This window comes from Phalacrocorax aristotelis, chromosome 2 (genome assembly GCF_949628215.1).
Source record: "Phalacrocorax aristotelis chromosome 2, bGulAri2.1, whole genome shotgun sequence".
Lineage (NCBI taxonomy): Eukaryota > Metazoa > Chordata > Aves > Suliformes > Phalacrocoracidae > Phalacrocorax > Phalacrocorax aristotelis.
In genome coordinates this window covers 122,116,284-122,140,176 of record NC_134277.1, presented here as the reverse complement: position 1 = coordinate 122,140,176, position 23,893 = coordinate 122,116,284, and the positions used below count along the sequence as shown (strand labels likewise).

The window sequence follows — 23,893 nt, the reverse complement described above, 5'->3', positions numbered from 1 at the left end:
CTTTTTTAATGTATAGAAGACTTCAATGCCTTTCTTCTACGTAATTTCTGATGTTAAGAGTATCAAATTTCTAGCAGAAGTGCTTTTCCCTGGTTGTATATTCCAGTCTTTAAATGACTTGAGTTTTTTAAAATTAGCTTAATTATAACTGTTAACAGCATAGGGTAAATACAGCAATAAATTATGATATACCATAAGACTATTGGATAGAGTAAGGAAGACATTCTCAGTCCAAGTAAATTACTTTCATCTTCCTCTTGCTTTGTGTACATTTCAAATTAGTATATGGATGGTTAATATCTTTTAATCAGATTTAAAAAAAAAAACTAAAAGACTATTTACCAGTATTTCCCGTCTCTATCAACCTAATTACAGAGTGGTACTTGCAGTCTTTGCTTATTAAAAAAAAAAATCCACTACAGAGTGAAAACAAATCATATCTATCAACTATTACATCCAGGTTTAAGAGCCACCTAGTGGGATTATTCTGCAAGTAACTCTGCACACACTAAATTTCTAAGAAGCATTTTATTTTAAAAAGCAAAACCCCAAAAAACTAGAAGATGGTGAATTAAGAGTAATCTTAAATAGAAAGGGACCTGAAATCTGTTTTCCACACAAACAGCAGGAGTATTTATTTCAGCTTAGAAGGGCTAAGTGAGCAGTTGAGATCAGCCTGGTGCTGTCTGTACTGAAGTGAATTAGGGAACTCTTCTGCTAGCTCAGCTGTAAAAACAATAGCAGCTATTGACATGCAATGACTGAGAGCATCTACCCTGCCTAGCATGAGGGAAGCTTCTCCGGTCAGGCACTACTGGACCTTATTCTTTCAGGACAGATGATTATATGAGATTACACCAGAGGTGGGTAACTTAATTTATCCAGTCATGCTTAAATGTACAGTAATAAAATTTGAAAACTTGGTATGAGGTAGAACCTGCCTTTTTTTACATTGACAATACCACCAAAAGTACACTCAAGTAAAAAAGCGCAGCACAGAGCTCCTTCATGCTCTCACAGAGAGCTTCCTAAAAATTGCAGAATTCTATATTGAAAAGTGCTCAGCACAGGATATGCTCACTTCCATGTGAAATAAATGCTGAAGAGCCCTTTTAAGTCCAATAACTTTATTTCAGATTACAGCAGTATTAATAGTCAAATTGCATTTACTAAAAAGTCATTTAAGATGAATTTTTACAATTCAGAAATACATGCAACATTGCTAGCATGTTCTACAAAACCTCAAAAATATGTGGCATGTAACACATTGGTAGTTACATTTAGTTAAAATGTAAATGGCATTATTCAGCTAAGGATTTTTTAGGTCCTTTGTAAGCTCTTGTCTGAGAGGAGCGCCACTTAATTGTCACTACACTTATCATAGCAAATGATAATACCAGATCTTGAAAATCTTGCAGACTGGCAATATAGTAAGGAGAAGTAAAGCTGTGACAGCTGGCTTGCAAGTAAAGGCTAACTTACAGCAGTCTAACAGTCTTTCCAGTCACAGTCAAGAAGTCATCATCAGCCAAGGCACGAAGCGCTTCTTCAAACATTTCCTTAGTGACAGCCTTAAAAGTAAAAAAAAAAAGTAAGTAAAGATGGCAGGGGGAAATACTTTAAAGACTGTAAAAATGCCTTATTTCTTATCCATTTTCTCAACAGGTTTTTTTAAGCTTTGTTATGTTCTTTTCACAACTCAAAAGCTGGTCTGGAACCCTGAAGCCAAGTTTGCTATTTCAGAAGCCAGAATAAACTAAGATACAGCAAAGATTCAGCTCATTCATTTGTAGAATTGGCTTTCTGGTCACATCAGCTGAATAAGTTAGTGCCTCCCTTTCTCTCCATAATATGATTTGAGAACAAGATAACATTGATTTGGAAAAACACCATGCTTTTACAATTAAGGAAAACATAAAAACAAAGCAGGAAACTTACTGCATCAGACTGTGCTCGGAGATCATCAAAAAGCTGTTGGTATTTCAAAGCTGGTGTTTTACCCTTTGACTGGATAAGCTTCCTTAAGGCTTGAGCCAACTCCTCTTTCCGCTTACGAGCTGTTGTGCTCATTCCTTATAAAAAGAAAGATAACATCTTTTAGAAGTAAACTAAACCTGTCCTCCTAAGTTACATTTAAAAATCACAGAATCATACAAAATGGTTGGGGTTGGAAGGGACCTCAGGAGATCACCAAGTCTAGCCCCCCTGCTTGAGCAGGGACACCTAGAGCAGGGGGCACATAAATGCATCCAGGTGGGTTTTGACTGTCTCCAGGGAAGGAGACTCCATAACCTCCCTGGGCAGCCTGTGCCACTGCTCTCACACCCTCACAGGAAAGAAGTTTTTCCTCATATTGAGGTGGAACTTCCTGCGTTCCAATTTGCGCCCGTTGTCTCTTGTCTGGTCATTGGGCACCACTGAAAAGAGCCTGGCCTCATCCTCTTGACACCCACTCTTCAGCTATAAATTTCTAAGTATTGACAAAGATCCCCCCTCACTTTTCTCTGTGCTGAACAAACCCAGGTCTCAGCCTTTCCTCATAAGGGGGGTGCTCTGGTCCCCTGATCAGCTTAGTAACTCTCTGCTGGACTCTGTCCAGTAGTGCCATCTTTCTTGAATGGGGGAGCCCAGAACTGGACACAGAAGTCCAGATGTGGCCTTACTAGGGCAGAGTAGAGGGAGAGGATAACCTCCCTTGACCTGCTGGCCACACTCCTTTTAATGCATCCCAGGCTACCATTGGCCTGCTTGGCCACAAGGGCACAGTGCTGGCTCAGGGTCAGCTTCCTACCCACCAGCACTCCCAGGTCCTCCTCAACAGAGCTGCTCTCCAGCAGGTCAAGCCCCAGCCAATAGCCTAATACAAAAGCCCAATAGCATCCCAGCTTTATCACTATGAAAACACAAACCTGTAGTGAGAATGGATATGTCCACAATTCCAGTCCTTGGATCAGTAGCAGACTGTTTCAGTGCTTCCCGATGGAGGCGTTTTGCTTCTTCTACATCAATTGTTTCAACTTTTGCAGAAAAGCGTACTTTAGCATGTGCTTCTGCCAGTCGGATCAGAGACTCAAGTTGTCGAGGGTACGCAGAAACCATTCCCCTGCCACTACCAATCTTCCTCATGTCCACGTATGCCTGAAGAGAGTCATTAAATATTTCAGTAAATCCTGTCATTTGTATTATTTTCAGAGTTCCCTTCATCCCCCACCTCTTATTTCAGAATACAAGCAATTGTGGCAAGCTATTCCAAACACTATTTCTGCTCATATACCTTCACGATTCTTCTGCAGTGAAGGATAACCACATCACATATAGACACTTCCCTTATAAAGCAATTAAGCCATGATAATGAGTCAAGTTTTGAATCACTTTTTAAAACTTATGTAAGACTAGTCCTAATAGTGCTTGTGTCTTTACTGGCACATTTCATTTTAGTAGAATTCTATGCTTTTATTAATATGATAAAACCAAAACAAACACCTCTGAAAAGTACCAATCAGAGAGCACTGAATGATTTTTATACTGAGCCCTCTTTCCTTTGTATAATGCTGGTGATATTTAGAGATGTTTGAGAAGTCTTACACAAAAACTATATATAAATAGGAAGCATACATACAGGGGGATTTTGCCATTTCTGTCAAATCAGTAAGGACTCAGAACATCAACAGCAATGTCTTTACCTCAATAAGGGCTTGGCTTGCTTCTTCACTTAACCTAGGATTTATGTAACTACGAGCATATGCGATATAATCCCTCAGTACTGCCATGTCCATGTATTCCTCCTCCATCTTTTCTTCACTTTGGTAGTACAGCGAAACTAAATGGCGAGCAAGACGTCTGTCATAAGCTTCATCACGTGGATCCAACATTAAAAAGATCAAGTCAAATCTGAACAGGATAAGAATCCAGTATTAGTGTGTATACTTTCTTGCCATTTATAGTTTGTTTTAGGGTTTTTGACCTAACAAGTAGAGGTAGGAGCTATTTGACTATTACTTCCTACTCTAAGTAAGAATTGCTCTATTAAACTGAAATTATAGTTTTTCTGGAATTCTGAAAGTACAGAACAGCACAGTGGATTTGCTTTCATCCTATGAACTTGAAACTTTGAAAGTGACATAATTTTGCAGAATCTCAGATCCCATGTTCAAGGCTGACAGCTTTTGTTTTCTTAAAAAAACCCACCCAAACAAACAAACAAAACACCAACCAGAAACCACACAGACAACTCCATACACATACAGAATACACAGAACAAGCTTGCTGCTAAAGAAACTGCCCTGAAAGGCAACAGCACATACCTACATAGTTATTTTATGCATATAAAACACTAAGTAAATAAATATCTGTATAAATAAAGCATTTACAGTTTAATCCTGAGAAAAATTGCTTATAATTTTACAAATATATTCAACTATGCTGAACTCTAGACAGACATTTTTAGCCAGCCTATTGTGCATTTTCATAAGCTTAAATCCCATAAGCGATAAAACTGAGGTTCTGCTCAAGCCTAGTTTCATTCAGTATACCCGTACTAAAGTACCATTTGTCACTTAATGGCTAAATTAAGGAGCTACTAATTGAAATCTAAGCTGTAGGTATCCTCAGAATATTCAATATACCAGTGTACTTCAAATTCCAGCTAGTGTGGGAATTCTTCACAAGATGGACCTGCAGCACATAGACAGTTTGATTTTAAATCAGCAGACACTAAATGGTGCTCTAACAGCTGTCACCCAAAAGGCTAGCACTGCCACCTCCCTGACTGAAGACTGGTAGATCTTCAGATTCTATGACCTCTGCTCAAGTTTCCTAATCATCAGCTCTACAAAACTTCAGAAGTGAAACTAAGAAAAAGATCCTGAGTTTTCACTAAAGTTATCAGTGCTGTAAGTTTCAGAATAACTCTTGCCTAGGACATGATCATGAAACATCAGAAAAAAAAACCAAACCAATATAAAAGTAAATAAAAAGATCCTACAGATCTCATCTTCTGTTCAAGGTCAATATGTATATACTAAAAGGCAGTTCTCTGATCACATAGAAGTTGAGAGAACAGCATTTAAAATAAATGCCAGAAAAGTTTTCCACTACACTACAAAGAATACAGTTGTTCTGTTATACTATATTTAATCATTTGCATGAGGTATTATACTTCCTCTTGTGAAACTGTGACATGCAAACGGGAGTACCTTGACAACAGCGTATGAGGAAGCTGGATATTCTCAATAGTAGTCTTTTTCGGATTCCACTGTGATTCTATAGGGTTAGCTGCTGCTAGGATAGATGTACGAGCATTCAGTTGGCAAATAATTCCAGCCTGTCAAAATGAAAAAACATTTCTGAAACCAGCTGCAACTATGTGCCGCCAAAACTGCCCCCCCCAACTTCATGAGACCACCGGTGTTACTAAGTGGGTTCTCCAGTAAAAAAACTGCATTGCAAAAACCTTTTAGAGCAAAGCAAGAGAACAAAAACATCTCGAAATTCTACAGTTTGCTCTGAAAGCTATATTCTTTTGCAAGTGGGTTGTTACATAATCTAGGATTGATCCACTGACAACAACAGAAAAGTCTAATCCTTTGTCGTTGTTCTTTTTAGTTTCAGTTGCCAAGCAGATACCGTGCTTAATGCAGAGAGCCTGGAATTCAACAGACTCACCTTTGCGATGGAGAGAGTCTGTTGTTCCATCACTTCATGTAGTACTGATCTTGTGCTTTCATTCATTTTATCAAACTCGTCAATGCAGCAAATGCCATTGTCACTAAGTACTAGAGCACCTGTCTGAAGAACCAGTTGCCGTGTTTCTGGATCCTTCATCACGTATGCAGTAAGACCAACTGCACTTGAGCCTTTGCCAGACGTATACTGGCCTCGAGGAACCAGGTTATACACATACTGGAGCAGCTGGGATTTACTAGTACCAGGATCACCACAGAGAAGAATGTTGATCTCGGCGCGAAAATTGCCTCTTCCTGTGTGACTAAAATCCTTTCTTGATCCTCCAAAAAGCTGAAGCAGAATACCCTACAAAAATATTCTCTTTAAAAATCAAAATATCACCTAGTTAACAGAGCAAATCCAACTGTTGAACTGAAACATCTAGTGAACTGAAGTACTGCTGAAGTCCACTCAGACATGGAAGAAAACACTTGAAACACTTTTTAGTAAAAGGGTTCATTGTTTATAGATATCCTGAATTCCAGTTAATTACAAACATATAGTTAAACTCCTAGGTCCTACTTATGTAATCAACATTTTGATAACAAATTCTGCTGACAACAGGAAAGCCAGAATAGACAATTATTTTCCAGAACAGATGATTGTTTTCCTTAAGTCTGTGTTTAATCTAGGAGCAAAGTACTATCACCTCTTTCATATAATTAAAAAAGTGCCACTTTTATCAGCTTTTTAGTCAAGGCTAATCAAACCTTGACTAAGTTTTATTTAGTAATTTATTTCATTTTCGGGAAGACTGCTTTACTGTGTTAGAACATTACTTCAGTAAAAGTTCTTCACGTGCCCATAAAGATTAAGTGTTTAAGGCCTCTATTTCATTGAAATTTACCAATGCTTCCACCTTTATACTTCGTTTAAAAAAACAAAAAGCATACACTTGCAGTGTTAGTAAATAAATAAAACTAACTTCCAGTATTTTGAAAGTAGTGGAATTATTAGTGCAAACATATACTTGTAATTTTATATGTTTAATTGTTAGCCAGAATTATCAGGGAGGACTTTTTTTCCTTTTCAAACTTCCTAGTTGAAAAATTCACCATTTTCCAGTGTTCTTTTAATTTTTTTCTTTTCTAGCAGCATATATATGCGAGGTAATCAATTAAAAAAGTGATAGTGACAATGACAGCTGGAAACAGCAAAGAAGACAGTGAGGAGAACTGTACACTACTTTATGTAAAGCCTCTACACAATTTCTTACACCACAGAAACCTTGCAGAGACATGGAATGAGCTATTTGTATCAGTTCTGTTCTCATTCACCAAGAACAACTTGCAGAGGTCAGTAAAACCTGTTCAGTAGTTACAAGGAGCACAAACTACCTCATTTCATTTTCCTCGAGGTCCCTGAGTATTGGTGCCCCAACACATGTGGGTTTCAAGCACTTTGAAGTATTGAAGACAGAAATCTCATATATTGTTGTGAACAGATCTGGTCAGACCCTGAAGATCTCCTTTAACGAGGGGTCCCTGGCTTTCCTTGACTCCACCCAATATGCCTTATTAGTGTGGTAAGGAGGCAACAACAAATGGCGTTGTCATTACTCTATTTCCTTTTCAGGAGGAATCATTGTGTGGTTTTGAGTTCAGCTGGCCATTTCAGAAACCTGTGAACTATGACAATGTATAAATCTATAAAGAAAAACCAAAGGGATATACTTGAAGAGGGTTTTTTGGTGTCTGACGTTACTTTGAGACCGCCTACTGACTAGTTTTTGCAATGATAAAGTTGTAGTACTGTCATGGTTTTAGCTGGGATAGAGTTAATTTTCTTCACTCTAGCTGGTATAGTGCTGTGTGTTGAACTTAACATTTTTTTTCCATGCTGAGATAACACACAGATGTTTGGGCTGTTGCTGGGCAGTGCTTGTACTAGTCAAGGACATTTCTAGCTTCCCATGCTCTGCCAGGTGCACAAGAAGCCCGGAGGGGACGGGGCGCAGCTAAGAGAGCGGATTCAAACTGACCAAAGGGATATTCCGTATCATATAATGTCATGCCCAGTGTATTAACTGGGAGGAGCTGGCTGGGGGAGGGAGGCAGCAATCGCAGCTCAGGGAGGGGCAGCGTCGGTCAGCAGTTGTATCGTTTGTGTTTCTGTGTTTTTTTTCTTTTTTTTTTTCTTTCCCTTCGTTTTCCACTTTATTATTATAATAATGTTAATATAATGACAATTACTATAATAATTATTATTTTATTGTAATTATTAAACTGTGCTTATCTCAACCCACAAGTTCTTTTGCTCTTCCTATTCTCTTCCCCATCCCACAGGGGTGGGGGGAGTGAGCGAGCGGCTGCGTGGTGTTCAGTTGCCAGCTGAGGCTGAACCATGAGAAGTACCTTGGTTGAACATTTTACTGGAACAGTCCCTTCTCGGACACATTTAAGTAACTGTTCTAACATCCCATAAGCCAGGGTCAACCACACGCCATTTTAAAGCTACTGTTCTCTTGTGGATACCTCTTTTCATCACTTATGTTATGGCTACTTATTTTTCTTTGATCACCACTAATCTGAACTTTCAAGAAATGTCCAAGATGCACGCTGCAATTAAGTTCTCCCAGTTCTGCTGCCCTCCTGCCTTTTCAATACCTTCCCCCTAATTAACGCTCCTTAACACTGTGAGAAGAATGATACACTTACAATCAATTCCATCCTGGCAAGACCATGGAGTTTTAAGATTGCTGAAGATATGTTTTTTTGAATTTTGAAGCCTCAAGTCATTTTTATAGCAAACAATAATCACAAATGTACTTGCATATAAATACATCTCTTATAAGACAAATAATTTGATTCACCTTTTTGATGTCTTCATGCTCATAGATACTTGGGGCCAGTGCTGAAGAAAGTCTCTCATATATGTCTGCTTTTTTAGAAAGCTCTTTTAGAATTTCCACACGTTCCTCTGTAAACATTTTTTGCTCTGTTTCCTCATCAACACCATGCAGGCGTTTTGCATCTGTCTTGCGATAGTGTATGACATCAATGTGGGTTTTATAGACGGATTTTACATTGCTGACCCTTGGATTAACTCGAATTGGGACGGCCCTGTAGATACCTAAGTACAATTTTTAATCACAACATTAGTTATGAAGAAACATGATAAATCCAAAACACGAAAGATTTACACTTTCCCTTGAAAAGCTTTTCAAAACAGCCTAAATACTTTACTCAGTTATTTCTCAGCACCAGTAAGTCATGTAGAAGTCAATGGAACACATTTAAGTTATCTAAACCCTATTTTTGCAGGTATGTACATGTCTAACATTCCTACAACAAATGTTCTCAACACGGAAAATGCTTAAGCATTTTTGAAAAAACTTAAAGCTTGATGCTTTTGAAAGTCCTGCTCTGATTTCTAAAGCCAGCATTTCCCCCTTTTTGTACATGCCAAGTTTAGTAACATATTCCTAATGCATCTCTAACAGCTAGCAGTACAGCAGTTGTTTTACAGCAAAGCTGTTTATAAAATGTGGTTGCAGTATCACAAGACTTTGTTACCACTCTCCTGACAGCAGCCACTGTTCAAGATACTGCTTCCTCCGTACCTACATTCTGACGGAATCACCAGAATCAGAAGGGATCTCTGGATGTTGTCTAGTCCAACCATGGGATCAAACTGGAGTCAACTAGAACAGGTTGCTGAAAGCCATGTCCAGTCAGGTTTTTAATGTCTGTAAAGTTGGAGACTCCACACAGCCTCTCTGGGCAACCTGTGCCAGGGCTTCACCACTCAAACACTGAAAGTTTTCTTACATTTAACAGGAATTTCCTGTATTTCCGCTTGTGCCCACTGCCGCATGTCTTGTCACTGGGCACCACTGAAAAGTGTGTGGTTCCATCTTCCTGACACCACCCCAGCCCCCAGATCAGGTATTTATAAACACACTGGTAAAATCCCCCTGAGCATTCTCTTCTCCAGGCTAAGCAGTCCCATCCTTCTCAACATTTCCATATATGACAGAGTATCCAGTACCATTGTGGCCTTTTGCTGAATTCACTCTAGTGTGTTCACGTCTGCCTTGTACTGGAGAGCCCAGAAGTGGACACACTACTCCAGGTGTGGCCTCACCAGTGCTCAACAGAGGGGAAGGATCAACCTCCCTCAACCTGCTGGCAGCCCCTCCTGATGCAGCCCAGGAGGCTGTTGGCTGAACAGCAACACAATCATCTGGCCTATCAAGCACTGCTTCCTTCCAGTTTTGCTTTGGTCTGCAAGTTTGCTGCACTCTGTCCCACCATCCAGGGCATTAGCGAACATGTCCAACAGTGTTTATCCCCAGTATTGATGCCTGGGGTACACCTGTGGTGACCAGCCTTCAGCTGGACTTCGTGCCACTGATCACAAAGCGTTGAGCCCTGCAGTTCTGCAAGTTTTAAATCTATCTCACCGTCCACTTATCTAACCCATACACCACCAGTTTGTCTATGAGGATGTTATGGGAGACAGTGATGAAAGCCTTGCTAAAGTCAAGCTAAACAACATCCACTGCTCCAGTCATGTCATTGTAGAGGGTTGTTATCCATTGTAAATCCATACTGACTATGCCCAATCATCTTCTTGTGGTTAGAGAAGTTTTCCAGGATTACTTGCTTTATCACCTTCATGGGGGTCAAGAGGAGGTTGACCGGCCTGTAGTTCCCCAGGACTCCTGCTTTCCCTAGGAATGACACTGACTTTCTTCCAATACCTTAGCCAGTCACCAAGACTTTTCAGAGGTAACTGAGCGGCCTTGCAGAGACAGTGGCCAGCTCCCTCAACACTTGCAGGTACATCTCATCAGGTCCCTTTACAGACGGTGAAGATCAGTGATAAAGGAGGATGCAAATACTCAAACCAAATTTTACCTGTGACATTAACTCTATCACCTGGCTGAACTTTATCAACAAGGTCATTATGAGCAAACAGCGCAACCGTATGAGGGGTCTGTCCAGCTGGCATATCTTCAGGAGACTCTTGCAGTTTAATCTAGAAAAAAACAAAACAAAACAAAACCCACCCTTATGTTTTAGTTTCAGAAAAGCAAAGCTTTTCCACAGTGCATACAACAGAATCTTGCATTAGCAGTCTTCAGCATCATTTTGAATCGGGAACATTGCTCAAGAACAAGATACCCCCACCCAAACAGCAGAACTGATTACTAATAAAAAAAGATACAATGAAATTAGAATTCTGCTGGTTGCTACTGGTACGGCTAAAATGCTGTTACAGACGTGGCTCATCTAGCCCAGATGGAAGTGGGCATAGTGGACATGTAACAGGCTTCCATATGGAAACATCAAAATGTGTAGATACTTCATTACTTCATTTCATTCTTTTAATGCATTTCTTCTCCAAAGTATGGACTTATCCTTTTGCTAAGTGGTTTCACCCATTTTCATGTTCTATAACACGTTTCCCTTTTCTAAAGCATTCAGTCTCAAGATACATACATTAACGCTACTGATGATACTAGGGGGGCAGGGGAGCAAAAACTAGAAATTGTTTCATTGTAGCCACTACCGAAGCACAACATACCATCTGTTTGTCAGAGAACATGGATCGATTGTGAATCAGTGCCATGCTGTGTGTTGTGTTACAGTTCTTGCATACTGATGGTTCAGCAATCCTGCCACGATCAATTTCTACTCTGGTGGTGAAAGCGCAAACCTGGCATTTAAAGAACGCTTCTTGCATCTCAGGAATTAACTGGGAGGTCCTGATGACCATACCACTGATGGTGATAAGTTGATCGATATCTAGAAAATAGAGACTTGTGTCATCACTTCATACTCTTAAAGTTTAAAATAACCTTCAAATTTCATGTTACGTTAGTTTTTAGGTGGGAGGTAGACATCTGGTTAGGTACTAGTATTTTGTCTAAGACAAAGCAAAAAGAAGCGTAAGTGTGTAGTACAAATATTCCAATTTACAGAAGTATTTATACAAAAGAAAGAATCCTTTGCACTCGCAGAACTATGAAGATGAGTAGCTGACGCCAGGAAAGATTTCCTTTCCAGATAGATTATTCTGCACTTGGGCTCTGAAGCATTTGCTTCTCAAACAGGCTTAAATAAATGAAAGACATTGGTCTGGATGAGCCACAAGTACAGTTTTATACAGTCTTCATGTAATTCTATGTTAACATTCAATAAGTTGATATAAATCCTTAAGATTTTTTTCTAACATGGTAATCACAAGCTTACCTTCAGGGTTTAAACTTCTCATATTCCTAGTCTTCAGTGCATTATATGGCCTTACTTGAATTTGATGTTCTAAGATTGAATCAGGGTAACGATCAAAAAAGATCTCATTGGCAGCCATGTCAAATGTTGGGATGACTTCCTGTGTAAAATTGTTAGAAACAGGTAAGCTTAGAAGTTAAAGAAGGGGGAAAAAAAAAAAAAATCATAGAATGAAGTATGTTTGCATGAAGCATTTTATGTGCTGGTGATCAGCCAGGAATGACTAAAAGTTAAGCCAGCCGAGCATTTTCCTACGTAACAGGAAGCTCACTGCTCAGATGACATTTATTCATTTGAGTATCGCAAAAAAAAAAAAAAAGTCAATGACTCCGGACATTGCTGTTACCAGCTACCTCTGCATGTATGCGGCACCCACTGTAACATCTACCATCAAGGCTCAAGTACTACTAAACAAGACATTTTATATTAAGTAAAATAAAGAAGCCAGAAATTAGACTCAACTGTACCAGGTACAAAGTACATGCTGCATTTAAACAAACATATTAAAAACCAGAAATACAGAAGGGCCTCTTGAAAGCCAGAAAACAAGGGCAGTACTTCACCTGAGGATAGCAGATCAGTTGCCTGTAAAGATTTTCATCAAATGATCTTAGATGGTCACAATTTACATTCAGGAATGGTTCCCCAACCATATTAATCTGCAAGATGTTTGAAAAGAAATCTTTAGCTCAACGGTATGCGAGACTAAAAAAGAGAAGTTACATTTCGCCCTGTGACAAGTACCTCTTCAAGTCGTTGCATATAGCGTGGCTCGTTAAGATCCAGGCCAATGTCTTCATCCTCTTTAGCCAGCGGGTCAATGAAGCGCTGAAGAAATCTCTGAATGTCAGAGGTAGCAGGAAGGCAGAAGGGAAAGATGAACAGAATGTAGTAGGAAAAACACCTCCTTTGTATCAGCTTTTCATTTAAAAAAAGATAAAAAATGAGTTGTTAACCTACCTGGAATTTTTCTTTGCATGAGGCTACATTAACATCTGTTCCCCAGATAACAAGCTTTTGTCCAAGAGATTGCTCGGTGGCTACCACATCCTCAGCCAGCTGCATGGAAACAAGTTAAGCATACACAAATTTGCACAGAGTTATCTGAAAAGCAGCTGTCACACACAAAATCCAGGACATGTACCTACCCCATCTGAGTGTAAATCGACTTGTCTGGCTTTACGGACAGAGCCGAGGTCCGGCCTCTGCCTGACCGGAGTTCCTCGTACACCACTTCGTGGAGTACCCTCTACTCTGGAGCTGGGTGTGCCGTAAGTCAGAGGTGAGCTGATATCAAAGTCAAGAGGAATAGCTATAAAAAAAAAAAAATGTTCTATTATGATTATCAAGACATTTATGTTTAGAGCAGACTAAGCCTCTGCGTTTGTCTTATTCTTTTTACTCTGCTGTCATAAAAAGAATAGTGTCAACAAGTTCCAGTTTAACAGAGAAACAAGAAAGATGTTGCAAGCCTACCTCCAAGTTTTCCTTGCATTAACATCTCTTCTGAGATGTTAATCCAAAGTTCTAGTAAAGCTCCACTAGAAACCCTTAAAGTGATACTGCATTTTAAAACTACATTGATGTGCAAGCAAAAAAAGGCAAAACACAGCATTTTAGATTAAACATGTTTTCCAGTATTTTTGGGGCCATAAAACAAGTGATATGACAATTGCCAGCTACTGCAATTAAAAGCAATCCTGTTCATAAAAGCAAGAAAGACTTCTTATGGCAAAATATCTAGTTCTTTCCCTGCTAATAATTTTATTAATTTATTCTTTGTAAAAACATATAATAAGGTATAGTCCCTGATACACATTCCCAAGATAATTTGAGGCCGCAACAGCAGATCTGCACCCCCAGCACTGCCTACGTTCCTGCACTGCTCACCACGCAAAACTCGAGAATTTTGATACAAAACTAATTTTTTCCTGGCGTATTTTTCACCCAGATCCATCCTCCAGGCTGCTGGCTACGCCAGAACGGGGGCAGCCCCCCGGGGTGCATCGACCCAGGCCTGAGCCTGGCCCAGGCGCGAGCCCCCGCGTACCGGAGTGGCGGAACTGCGGGGGGCTGGAGAAGAGCGCATCGGGGGCGCCGGGGCTCTGTGCCTCGGCGGGCGGGGAGGTGGGCAGGGGCTGCAGGTCTCCCGTGGAGGTGGCGTCTTCTGTCCTGCGCTTCTGCGAAGGAGGAGACCGAGCATCTTGCGCTGCAAGAGACAAGCGGACCCGGAGACGGTGCTTAAATCGCCGCCAGCCAACACCCACCCGCCCGCCCGCTCTCCGCGGGCCCGGCGCCGGCCGCCCTCCCGCCAAGGCACTCACGAGTCGCGGGGTTGCTGCCCCGGCCGCGCTTGCCGCGACGGCGGCTGGGGGTGGAGGCGGGCGACGACATGGCGCTGCTCCGGCTCCCGCGGCGGTCCTACCTGCGGAGGGGGCGGGGCGGGGGGGGGGAGAAGAATAACGCGGGCTGTGGGAGCCCCGCCACCGGCCAAGCCCCGAGCGAAGACCCAGGGGCTTCCTCCACTCTCCCCGCACAGGCCGAGCGCGGAGCCGCCAGGAAAAGAAGGGGAAGGTGAGGTTAGGGGAAACAGCCGGCACCGCCACCCACCTCAGCGACCCCGAGCAGCCCCAGGAAACTCCGCGCCAAGCGACCCCGGTGTGCGCGCTCTCGCGGGCTTTCTGGCCAATGGGTAAGCGCGATCGCAACGGAAGCGCCCAAGGGATGCAGAAAGGGGGGGTGGAAAACGGAGAAGGGAAGGAGGGAGAAGTGATCCCTGCGGGCCCCGGCGGGGAGGGTCGCGCCCTGCTCAAGCTGCTGCGGCAAGGACTGGAGCATGCTGCGGGGTGCTTCTTGTGCTACAAGGCGGAGGCCATCCTCACCGATGGAACATTGCTCCCCCCCAACCCGCAGTGGAACCGCCCGCACCTGACCGAATTTCGCGGCAAAACTTGTCCAGCGGTTGGACTGGGAGGCGTGGGGAGCTCGGAGCAGCCCATTCTCCGCGGTGGGGGGGGAGAAGAAACAGTGCTTGCAGGTTACCGTACGTGCGTGTAGTAGAGCCTATCCTGCAGCGAGAGACAGAGATGTCCCCAAACCCTCCCTGCCATCGCCCGTAGACGGCTGTGCTGCCCCTCTCTGGTCGGAATGATCCGGCCGAGGTCTACCCGCCTTTCTCCTCCCTCGGAGTGCGCTCGTCCTGATGCCACGGCGTGTCCCGCTCCACCCCCCCTCACCCCCACCCCCACCCCGGCTGTCTGTGTTGGATCCGCCCGGGGCCGGGCCCTTTGCTCCCGCCTCCCTCGCGCCGCTTCCCGCCGCGCCGCAGCATGGCCGGCGCCCAGGAGTGCCTGCACCAGCTGCATCGCTGCCTGCAGGCCGGGGGCGATGCCGCCAGCGCCGCCCTGCATGGCTATAGCCTGCTCCGCACCCTGGGGGAGACCTGCCTCACCAGCCCGGCGGGCGGCGTGCAGGGTGCGACAGCGGGCCCGGCCCGGCCGCCGAAACGGGGGGGTGCGGAGGCTCGGAGCGGGGCCTGGAGCGGCTGTTGCTTCGCTGGTGTCTTTAAAGCAGCGACTGCTCAGCTTGGGGAGGGCTTGCTGATGCCGGGGGGCACCCGCCGGGTCGCTGGTGCGGCGGAGCGGCTCTGCCCGCCCGCCTTCCCTCAGTGCTTCGCTCGCCGCGACACTCGGGGGCTGCTGGCGTGACGTAAAGGGCTGATTTCGGGGGAGGGACGGTCCCTTGCCCCAAATAACCATTTCCCTTGGTAAAACCACTTGGGGGGGGGGTGCCCCCCTCCGCCGGCGGCCCTCGGGTCGGCTGCCCCTCGGCTCCGAGGGGGGCCGGCCGCAGGCCGGGGGCCCCAGCCCGTGGGGAGGCCGGGGACACCCGCGCTAGGCCGTTCTTGTGATGACAAGCGTCAGGTCGTGCCCGGGGCGTCGGGGCACGTTGTGCAGGAGGCGGCAGGCCGGTGTGCCCGGCCCTGCCCGCCCTGGGGCGGCACCCGGCCGCCTGACGGCTGTCCGTGTGCTTCCCCGCAGCGCTGCACCTGTCCCTGCTGTTCTCTCAAGAGCATGGCTTACTCCTCTTCATCCACAGGTCCCTCGGCATCGAGGAGGTGAGTTGGCAAACCTCAGTTTTCAAAGAACTGTTGAGATAGTGCTATACGAACAGCGTGTTGCGTTACACACGTTAAAACTAAACTTTGAATTTTTTTTTTAACTCTTCAGTTTCGAGAGTGCAGGGAAGAAGCACTGAAGTTTCTTTGTGTCTTTATGGAAAAAGTTGGTGACAAAGTTCACCCTTACGCCTGTAATATTAAGGTGGGTAAAGGAAAACTATTTCCTAAAGGTCTTTGCGGAATGGTTGAAACAATGCTGGTGGGTCTCATGCCAGAACAGATTCGTAACTATCCTTCACCCCTCGCAGTCTGCCTTACCCGTCTCTGGTGTTCTTGTTAGAGCTGAAATAACTTGATTGGCATAAGACGTAATTAAGACAACAGAGAAGCGTGGAATTGTTTAAACTATAGACTTAATTTTATTAACTTCTCTTTATAGAACACAATAGGTGTTGATCTTGAAACTAAGTTATTGATTTTGAAAATAAGTTATAACTTTTATATAGAATAAATTCATAGTTTAAGTGTAGTATGTTAAATGTTTCTACAGGTGATAATTAACTTTAAATACCAATTTTTAAAAAGCTTTCCTGCAAAGTTGTTACTTTTGCAATATATACAGAAATTGGTGTAAACTACAATACCTCAAAAAATGAGGCTCCTTGAGTCTAGATTGCTGAATAATAATGCTTTGCATAGAAGTGCTTAGCTGTACCACTGCACTTTCTGATCTTAAATTAGTAGCTACGTATTGTAAGGAATGATAATGCTGAGGTGGAAAATTTTGCTATGTGTGCCTTTTATTCCTGAAACTGCACTTTCTTTGCTTGAGCTGGAATTTGTTATTATGTCAGACAGTGCTGCAGTGTTGTCAGAGAAGCCACGGTCACGACTGAATATTTTTATTGTTACAGTCTTTTAGAAACCTTAAACTTGCTAGGAGCAGATAAAGAGGTAGATGAATACGTTATTATTTTTGAATTCCCTTCTCTACTTACGAGCATTATAATCTTCATTTTCTTTCCTATCTAGCAAACTTGCATTAGCGCTTATACAAAAGAGAGATCAGCAAAATGTAAAATCCCAGCTCTGGAACTTTTGATTAAGGTAAAATGCATTTTATAAATGTCTCATGTTTCTAGAAAATCTAGAAAGTTGTGCTATATCATGCAGAAAATCCGTAGTCTGCAGTAGCAAGAGAATAGTGATAGTGTAATATTTAGACGTTAGTAAGAGATAATTCTTAGCAATAGATTGTCTTTGATATTCTTCCAGTGGGTTGCTTAGATGTGAGTATGTCACTCCTTCATCTGCCAGAGCAAGGCACGATCGTTTTGGGGGCAGTTGCAGATCTGTCCCAGTTTATTGTGGTTCTTTAAGGAAGAATTTTTGCAGTTCAATTGTATTCTTGCTTAAAATATTATGTATTAGTATATGATATTATAATATAGGATATTAGACACAATATGTGAAAGGTGTGGGGGAGAAGGGGTTTTTTTCAAAAGTTTTGTTACTGTGTGAAACAGTAGTTTCATAATGTGCTTCACAGAATCACAGTTTGGAAGGGACCTCAGGGATCATCTAGTCCAACCTTTCTGGGGAGAGCAGAGTCTAGACAAGATGGCCCAGCACCCTGTCCAGCTGAATCTTAAAAGTATCCAATGTGGCCGAGTCAGCCACTTCCCTGGGGAGATTATTCCAATGGTGACTGTCCTCACTGTGAAAAATTTCCCTCTCATGTCCAATCAGAATCTTCCCAAGAGCAACTTGTGTCCATTCCCCCTTGTCCTCTCCATGTGACTCCTTGTAAAAAGGGAGTCTCCATCTTCTCTGTAGCTGCCCCTTAAGTACTGGTACATGGTGATGAGATCCCCCCTGAGCCTCCTTTTCTGAAGGCCGAACAAACACAGTTCTCCCAGCCTATCCTCATATGGCAGCTTCCCAGGCCTTTGATCATCTTGGCGGCCCTTCTCTGGACCCCTTCCAGCCTGTCCACATCCTTTTTGTATAGAGGGGACCAGAACTGCACACAGTACTCTAGGTGTGCCCTGACCAGTGCTGAGTAGAGCGGGATAATGACTTCTTTCTCTCTGCTGGTGATGCCCTTTTTGATGCAGCCCAGCATCCTGTTGGCCTTCTTGGCCGCAGCAACACACTGTTCGCTCATGTTGAGCTTTCTGTCCACCAGGACCCCCAGGTCCCTTTCCATGGAGCTGCTCTCCAGCCAGGTGGATCCCAGTCTGTGCTGCGCTCCTGGATTATGTTTTCCCAGGTGCAAGACGTTACACTTGTCCTTGTTGAACTTCATAAGGTTCTTGCTCTTCTGGAGTGTCTACTTCCCCACTCAATTTGGTGTCATCTGCAAACTTCATCAGGCTACACTTGATCCCATTATCCAGATCACTTTTGAAGATGTTGAATAACATTGGGCTCAATATCAATCCCTGGGAGACCCCGTTTGTGGCAGGCTGCCACTTTGAAAAAGAGCTACTTACCACCACCCTTTGCGTGCCTTAGAATGCATTAGACCCTTGTTTTGCAAATGCTTTTACACCTACTTCATTTTGTTTATGAGAAACAAAACTCTCTTCTGAGTTATTCTGAGTTAGTTCTTCTGTGAATTGGATTGGCTTTACAGTGGTAGGGAGGGAAGTACAATGGGATAAAGGCTGTTGTAGACTTGCTAAGCCTGTGCTCTTGTGGGGTTTTTATATATATACATATTTTAAAATTATATAATTATACATATATAATTAGATTGTGTGTCATTTTCATGCAGATGATCTATATATAGTATATGTAGTATGAATTAAAAATAATAAATTTTGTATTTATACATATACAGGAAGGTAGTTTATTGTTAAAGTAGATTTCATGCCAATACTCTTTCCTGGACCAGTCACCTTAAATCTCTTACATTCAATAGCATACTTAAGCTGAAGGTACATGAGAGCTGTGTTCTTATTTAGACCAAGAAGGATTGTGGTAGTAATATTAATGATTTTCCTAAATTTTCTTTATTTTCATCTATCTTAGTTGCTCCAAAGTTTACGACGTTCCTGTGTGATGGAAGAAATGAAAGTTGGGGAGATATTTAATAAATTTTATGGGGAACTTGCCACAAGAAGTAAAGTTCCTGATACAGGTAGACTTTAGTTTTTCTGTCAATGTCGTTTGTTTTATTTATACTCAGTTCTTCTTGGTTTAGACCCTATGGAAACGTGTAATTGCTATTCCAGTGGCAAGTGTGCTTAAAAATGGTAGCTGTCATGTTTTAGAGGTAGTAAAATTTGTTCAGGTCTTCTAATTATGATCATGCAGTTAGCTGTTTCTTAGCAGACTTGTATATATGTATGAGCTAACACGCGGGAGAATTATTGAATTTAGTGCTGGCAGTTCATACTGAATTTAAGCATAGGTCTGGTTTAGGATTCCTGACATAAGGGTATTTGTATGTCTAATCTGTTATTATTAGTCCCTGAATGCCTAAATCCTGAAAGTAATTCCAGCTTTCTTGTTGTAAACCGAGTTAACTTTGCTATGCTCTTAGATTCCCCACCCCCCCCAGGTTCCATGCAAACCTGGTGTAGCTGAAACTTTGAAGTTACTCTTATACGTATTTTATAACTATACATGCACATACCCCTATAACTTTGACCCTTAAGAGTAGTCCTGGCGCCTCCAGTGGGCGCTCTTACCAAAAGCAGAGGCTGCCTGTCCCTATCGCAGTTCATGTAAACCCCAGCTCAGTTGCTAAAGCTCTTTGTAACCTTATTCCAACCCCAGCCAGTTTCACCATCAGAGCTGCAGTTTTAGTGTGATAGCTCCTTCATTGGCTGCCTCTAATGTGAGTTCATCAGTTCCTGCCTTTCCCGGTTATGTTATTTATGTAAGCGTACTAACGTGAGCTCTAGTTTGTTCACCTTGGCTAGTTACCGCTGAAGTCTTCGCTTGGCAGGTCTAGCCCTCACAAAACTTGCTGTGCCTGGGTAGAACCCTTTAGTGTGAATTCAGGCACTGAAACTTCTGCCAGCTGTTGGCCCTGATGGTACTTAAAAGATCCAACATGACCTCAAGGCCAGCAGCAAACTTAGAACCATAGAAACATTAAGGATGGAAAAAATCTCTAGGATCATCAAGTCCAACTGCCAGCCCAACACCACCATGTCTCCTAAACCATGCCCTGAAGTGCCACGCCTACACGTCTTTTAAATACCTCCAGGGATGGCGACTCTACAACCTCTCTGTGCAGCCTGTTCCAGTGCCTGACTTGGATTAGTCGTAAATTCTTCTCACTGGATGTGGCCTTTATTAATGAGTTTTCTAAGCCGTATTTAAGAAAAGTAAATGTGTTTAACTTATTAATGGGAGAAGAGGGTGCATCTCACATCGTAGTATGTAGATATAAATGTATATGTGTGTGTATGTACATTATAAAGGGCCGTCTTCCCCACATGCTAATCACCAGTTAAAATTAAACCATCAGGGGTGTTTTTCTTGTGTTGCAAGTTATATAGGAATTGCAGTGAAAATGTCAATGATTTCAGCAATTAATATTTAATAATATTAAATTACTTTCTAGTACTGGAAAAGATTTATGAGCTTTTGGGAGTTTTGGGAGAGGTCCAGCCTAGCGACATGATTAACAATTCTGAAAAACTGTTCCGAGCTTATTTGGGAGAGCTTAAAACACAGGTATGAATGGAATTTCTTTTCAGACTCTTGCACTGCTTTGGGTTTTTTCCTTTGATATGTGTAGCACTGTGTGTTTGAATACTATTTTAACTAGTACAATTTGTGGGGATCTGAGTGGACAATCACAAATGCTTCCTTAAGGACTGTTAAAGTTTTTGTTCTCTGGTTCTGAGAAACTTTCAAAGTAAAAATTCAGGGCCATCAGTGACAGCGAATTAACCAGATTACTGTGAGAGAAGATGGCACATGCTGGTCATTGCAGTAGTGCCCAAGAAAAGTTGCCATGCACTGGTAGTTTCTGATTTGGTCTCTATTAGCTGCAAAATCCTTGCAGTTCAGGTAAATATCAGAGTTCTGCTGAACTTCACTTTCCTATATTCTGCACTTTTAAGATATTAGTGTGTGATATCTAAGTTTTGCTATGGTTGGTCTGGGTGGAATATATTTCTTGCTTTTCAGAGGATTTCTTATGCTTCTGTAGTTAAACTCCGGCCCCCCCCCCCCCCCCCCCCCCAAAAGACATGAAACTTCTGAGTAAAAGATATTTCCGTGGGCTTGTGTTCATAGAGGTGGGTGCTGACATAACTGTATTAGGTCGGAATATGTTGTTTTGTCTATACTTCTAGGAGCTGGGAAGCCTTGGTGTAAATTTATCTTAGCTTGAGAATAATATTTTTTTTCAATTCCCACTTCTTTTAGATGACATCAGCTACAAGGGGACCCAAACTACTTGTTGTAGCGGGATGTCTGAGGGGACTGGTTGCACTCATGCACAACTTTACTAAATCTGTGGATGAAGGTATGTTCTTTTTCTATGTGAAAGACAGTTTTCCAGTTTGATGTATTTTAATAATTTTACATCCAGCAAGCAGCACCGTTTCTTGCTGTGATCTCCCAATTAAAATTTCCCCACTAGCAGATAGTTTATGAAAAGCAAGGCCTATTCAGCTACATGGTCCTTGTACTGTGTCTTTGTGTGGAGTGGCTTCATCAGTGTGTTTCTGTATGTAAATGTCTGAAGTGCTGTTTTCTAACTAGGGAATGGGCAGCTGTGAGAGCCACACTGAAGCTGGAACATGGTTTATAGAGAGATGTGTTTCCTTTGGAAGAGACATGTATGTTAAAACATGAATATTCAGAGAAATCAATGAATATAGATGTACAATTTCTTTTGAAATTTAAGAGTATTTCAGGTGAAAGCATCTCTGCCTCTTAAAATGAGATATGTAAGGCTTTCCAATAGTGCTTCCTCATACCAAGCTTTGGATAAAAACATCTTTGTCTTTACTCTACCTCTTGTGTGTCAGTAGTGAAATACTCATTATTGGATTGTTTCACAGATCCTCAGACTGCAAAAGAGATTTTTGATTTTGCAATGAAGGCAATCAGCCCACAGGTAAATCTGCCATGTGTTAATTGTTCCCCATATATGAATTAGCCCTGATAAAGAATAAATCACACATGACAAACCTTTTCTGATATTCCAGGTTGATCAGAAGCGGTATGCAGTACCTCTAGGTAAGACTGTAAATTATTTCAGTTCGTGCTGAGGTGAATACCGTACATACAATAGTGTCTTCTGTCTGGAGTTGTTTATTCTCTACTGGCTGTCTTCCATCTTCTAAGCTGACTGGGGAGCAAAGCTCGTGTACTGTTAAGTTGGAATCTAAAGAGTTGAACACGTGTTCGGTTAAACTAGGCATGGTCTAAACCGGTTATGAACAGCAGCATTACACTTGATGCCACTCACCCCTCTGGAGTAGTACAAAACCCTGGTATGAGAAGGGAATTGTGGTAGGAGTAGCAATAAGAGGAATGTAGCAAATTAGGAGAAAAGAGAAGATGGTGAATGGGGTTAGAGGACAAAAATGGAAGGAGAAGGGGATTTTCACTGGAAGAAGGAGAAGGAAATGGGGAACACATGAAGTTCATGAAGAAAATGAGAAATTGGCCTGTGAAATGTGAGTGGCTTATGCAGAAATTGCAAAAACACAAGGCTTGAGTACTAGGCCCGTGGCAACTGTGAAGGGTAAAACCCCCTTTAAAGATAGCCTGCCCCCCCCCCCCCCCCCCCAATTAATTCAGTAGGGGTCTTGAAATTTCATTTATGCTTATATTTGGGATTGTGAAATTACCTATATTCTGAACTCTCTATTTGTCTGCATAGCAATTTGGTGGAAGAGGGGATTTGGGCATATGACCGCTGAAACCAAATCCTTGTGAACTGTCCAATTGAGTTTTATTATTTGCAACCAGTAGAGTCCCTTTTTTTTTTTTCACTGTTAACATAAATTATTTCCGAACACAGCTGTGTGTTCCATACTGGTGCACTGTAAAAAAGGGAATTTTGGAGGGTTGTTTTTATGCTAAGTTCTTAATGTTTGGATATTGATACTGTAATGGCTAGAACACATTTTATACCCTTCACTCATGGTGAGTGTACCTACCTAGAGTCCTAATACGGACTTTCATAGTCTGGTCTGTTTCTGGGTTTTGATGAGAATTGTTTTTCAATTGCAGCTGGTTTACAGTTGTTCAGCTGGCATGCTGCTCAGTTCGGTACCTTACTCCTAGATAGCTACGTCTCCATCTTTGAAGTAATGTGTAAATGGTGTGGCCACACAAATCAGGAGCTGAAGAAAGCCAGTCATTCTGCACTAGATTCGTTCCTCAAGCAGGTATTTTATCTTCACTGGGATCTCTTAGACTAAAGCAAAGTCAAATTTCTTGAAATAGTGGGAATATCTGGTGCTTGGAAGTTCGGTGAATTTGTTTAATAAATAAGTATTTTGCTTAAAGTGCTTCATATTACAAGCTAAGTATCTTCTAAGATTTATTGTAATGTTTTTGTGGCTTTTCTCATGTTTCTTGAAATCCTGTAATTTTTGTATCCACCTTACAGATTTCTTTAATGGTAGCTAAGGATGCAGAGCTACACAAGAGCACATTGCAGTTCTTCATGGAGCAGTTCTATGGAATCATCAGAAGAACGGATTCGAGCAGCAAAGAGTTGTCCATTGCCATTTGCGGATATGGGCTTTTTGCAGCAGTATGTGCAGAAAACTTACTCTGATAAAGGAGCATACTGAATTGATTTAAAACTAGGATTCATATA

At 42.3% G+C, this 23,893-nt stretch overlaps 2 protein-coding genes across 5 annotated transcripts in view; one reads left to right on the top strand and one right to left on the bottom strand.

The window, feature by feature from the left end:
* Nucleotides 1-1,110: 1,110 nt before the first annotated feature.
* MCM4 (minichromosome maintenance complex component 4) lies at nucleotides 1,111-15,024 on the bottom strand. 2 transcript variants are annotated; one of them, XM_075084988.1, is made up of 17 exons: nucleotides 15,006-15,024; nucleotides 14,288-14,388; nucleotides 14,014-14,172; nucleotides 13,112-13,275; nucleotides 12,924-13,022; nucleotides 12,708-12,803; nucleotides 12,527-12,622; nucleotides 11,925-12,063; nucleotides 11,257-11,477; nucleotides 10,587-10,707; nucleotides 8,537-8,796; nucleotides 5,665-6,030; nucleotides 5,196-5,323; nucleotides 3,684-3,891; nucleotides 2,910-3,138; nucleotides 1,939-2,072; nucleotides 1,111-1,571 (listed from the first exon to the last, which is right to left on the bottom strand). In XM_075084988.1, the coding sequence occupies exons 2-17, from the start codon at nucleotides 14,355-14,357 to the stop codon at nucleotides 1,479-1,481; spliced, it is 2,583 nt and encodes an 860-aa protein (XP_074941089.1). In that variant the 5' UTR covers nucleotides 14,358-14,388; nucleotides 15,006-15,024; the 3' UTR covers nucleotides 1,111-1,478. The 2 variants fall into 2 exon arrangements, with proteins under 2 accessions (XP_074941089.1, XP_074941088.1); XM_075084987.1 differs by lacking the exon at nucleotides 15,006-15,024 and adding an exon at nucleotides 14,574-14,653.
* Nucleotides 15,025-15,221: 197 nt separating this feature from the next.
* PRKDC (protein kinase, DNA-activated, catalytic subunit) overlaps nucleotides 15,222-23,893 on the top strand; it is an 86,133-nt gene continuing 77,461 nt past the window's right edge. Inside the window, exons 1-11 of one of the 3 annotated variants that reach the window (XM_075084985.1) lie at nucleotides 15,222-15,437; nucleotides 16,004-16,080; nucleotides 16,193-16,285; nucleotides 17,116-17,190; nucleotides 19,120-19,228; nucleotides 20,666-20,778; nucleotides 21,478-21,577; nucleotides 22,119-22,174; nucleotides 22,266-22,296; nucleotides 23,299-23,456; nucleotides 23,681-23,827. In XM_075084985.1, coding sequence (XP_074941086.1) covers nucleotides 15,293-15,437; nucleotides 16,004-16,080; nucleotides 16,193-16,285; nucleotides 17,116-17,190; nucleotides 19,120-19,228; nucleotides 20,666-20,778; nucleotides 21,478-21,577; nucleotides 22,119-22,174; nucleotides 22,266-22,296; nucleotides 23,299-23,456; nucleotides 23,681-23,827 — 1,104 coding nt within the window. In that variant the 5' untranslated portion in view covers nucleotides 15,222-15,292. The remainder of the gene's footprint in view (nucleotides 15,438-16,003; nucleotides 16,081-16,192; nucleotides 16,286-17,115; nucleotides 17,191-19,119; nucleotides 19,229-20,665; nucleotides 20,779-21,477; nucleotides 21,578-22,118; nucleotides 22,175-22,265; nucleotides 22,297-23,298; nucleotides 23,457-23,680; nucleotides 23,828-23,893) is intronic. The other 2 variants (XM_075084983.1, XM_075084984.1) reach the window with 2 other exon arrangements.

Excerpts from the sequence above, each read along its gene's own strand:
- MCM4 (XM_075084988.1), bottom strand. The coding sequence starts at position 14,357 with ATGTCGTCGCCCGCCTCCACCCCCAGCCGCCGTCGCGGCAAGCGCGGC. Across the intron at positions 13,276-14,013 it reads CCCGCAGTTCCGCCACTCCG|CTATTCCTCTTGACTTTGAT; the intron begins GTACGCGGGGGC and ends TTTTTTTTATAG. Across the intron at positions 12,064-12,526 it reads AACTGATCTGCTATCCTCAG|GAAGTCATCCCAACATTTGA; the intron begins GTGAAGTACTGC and ends AATTTTACACAG.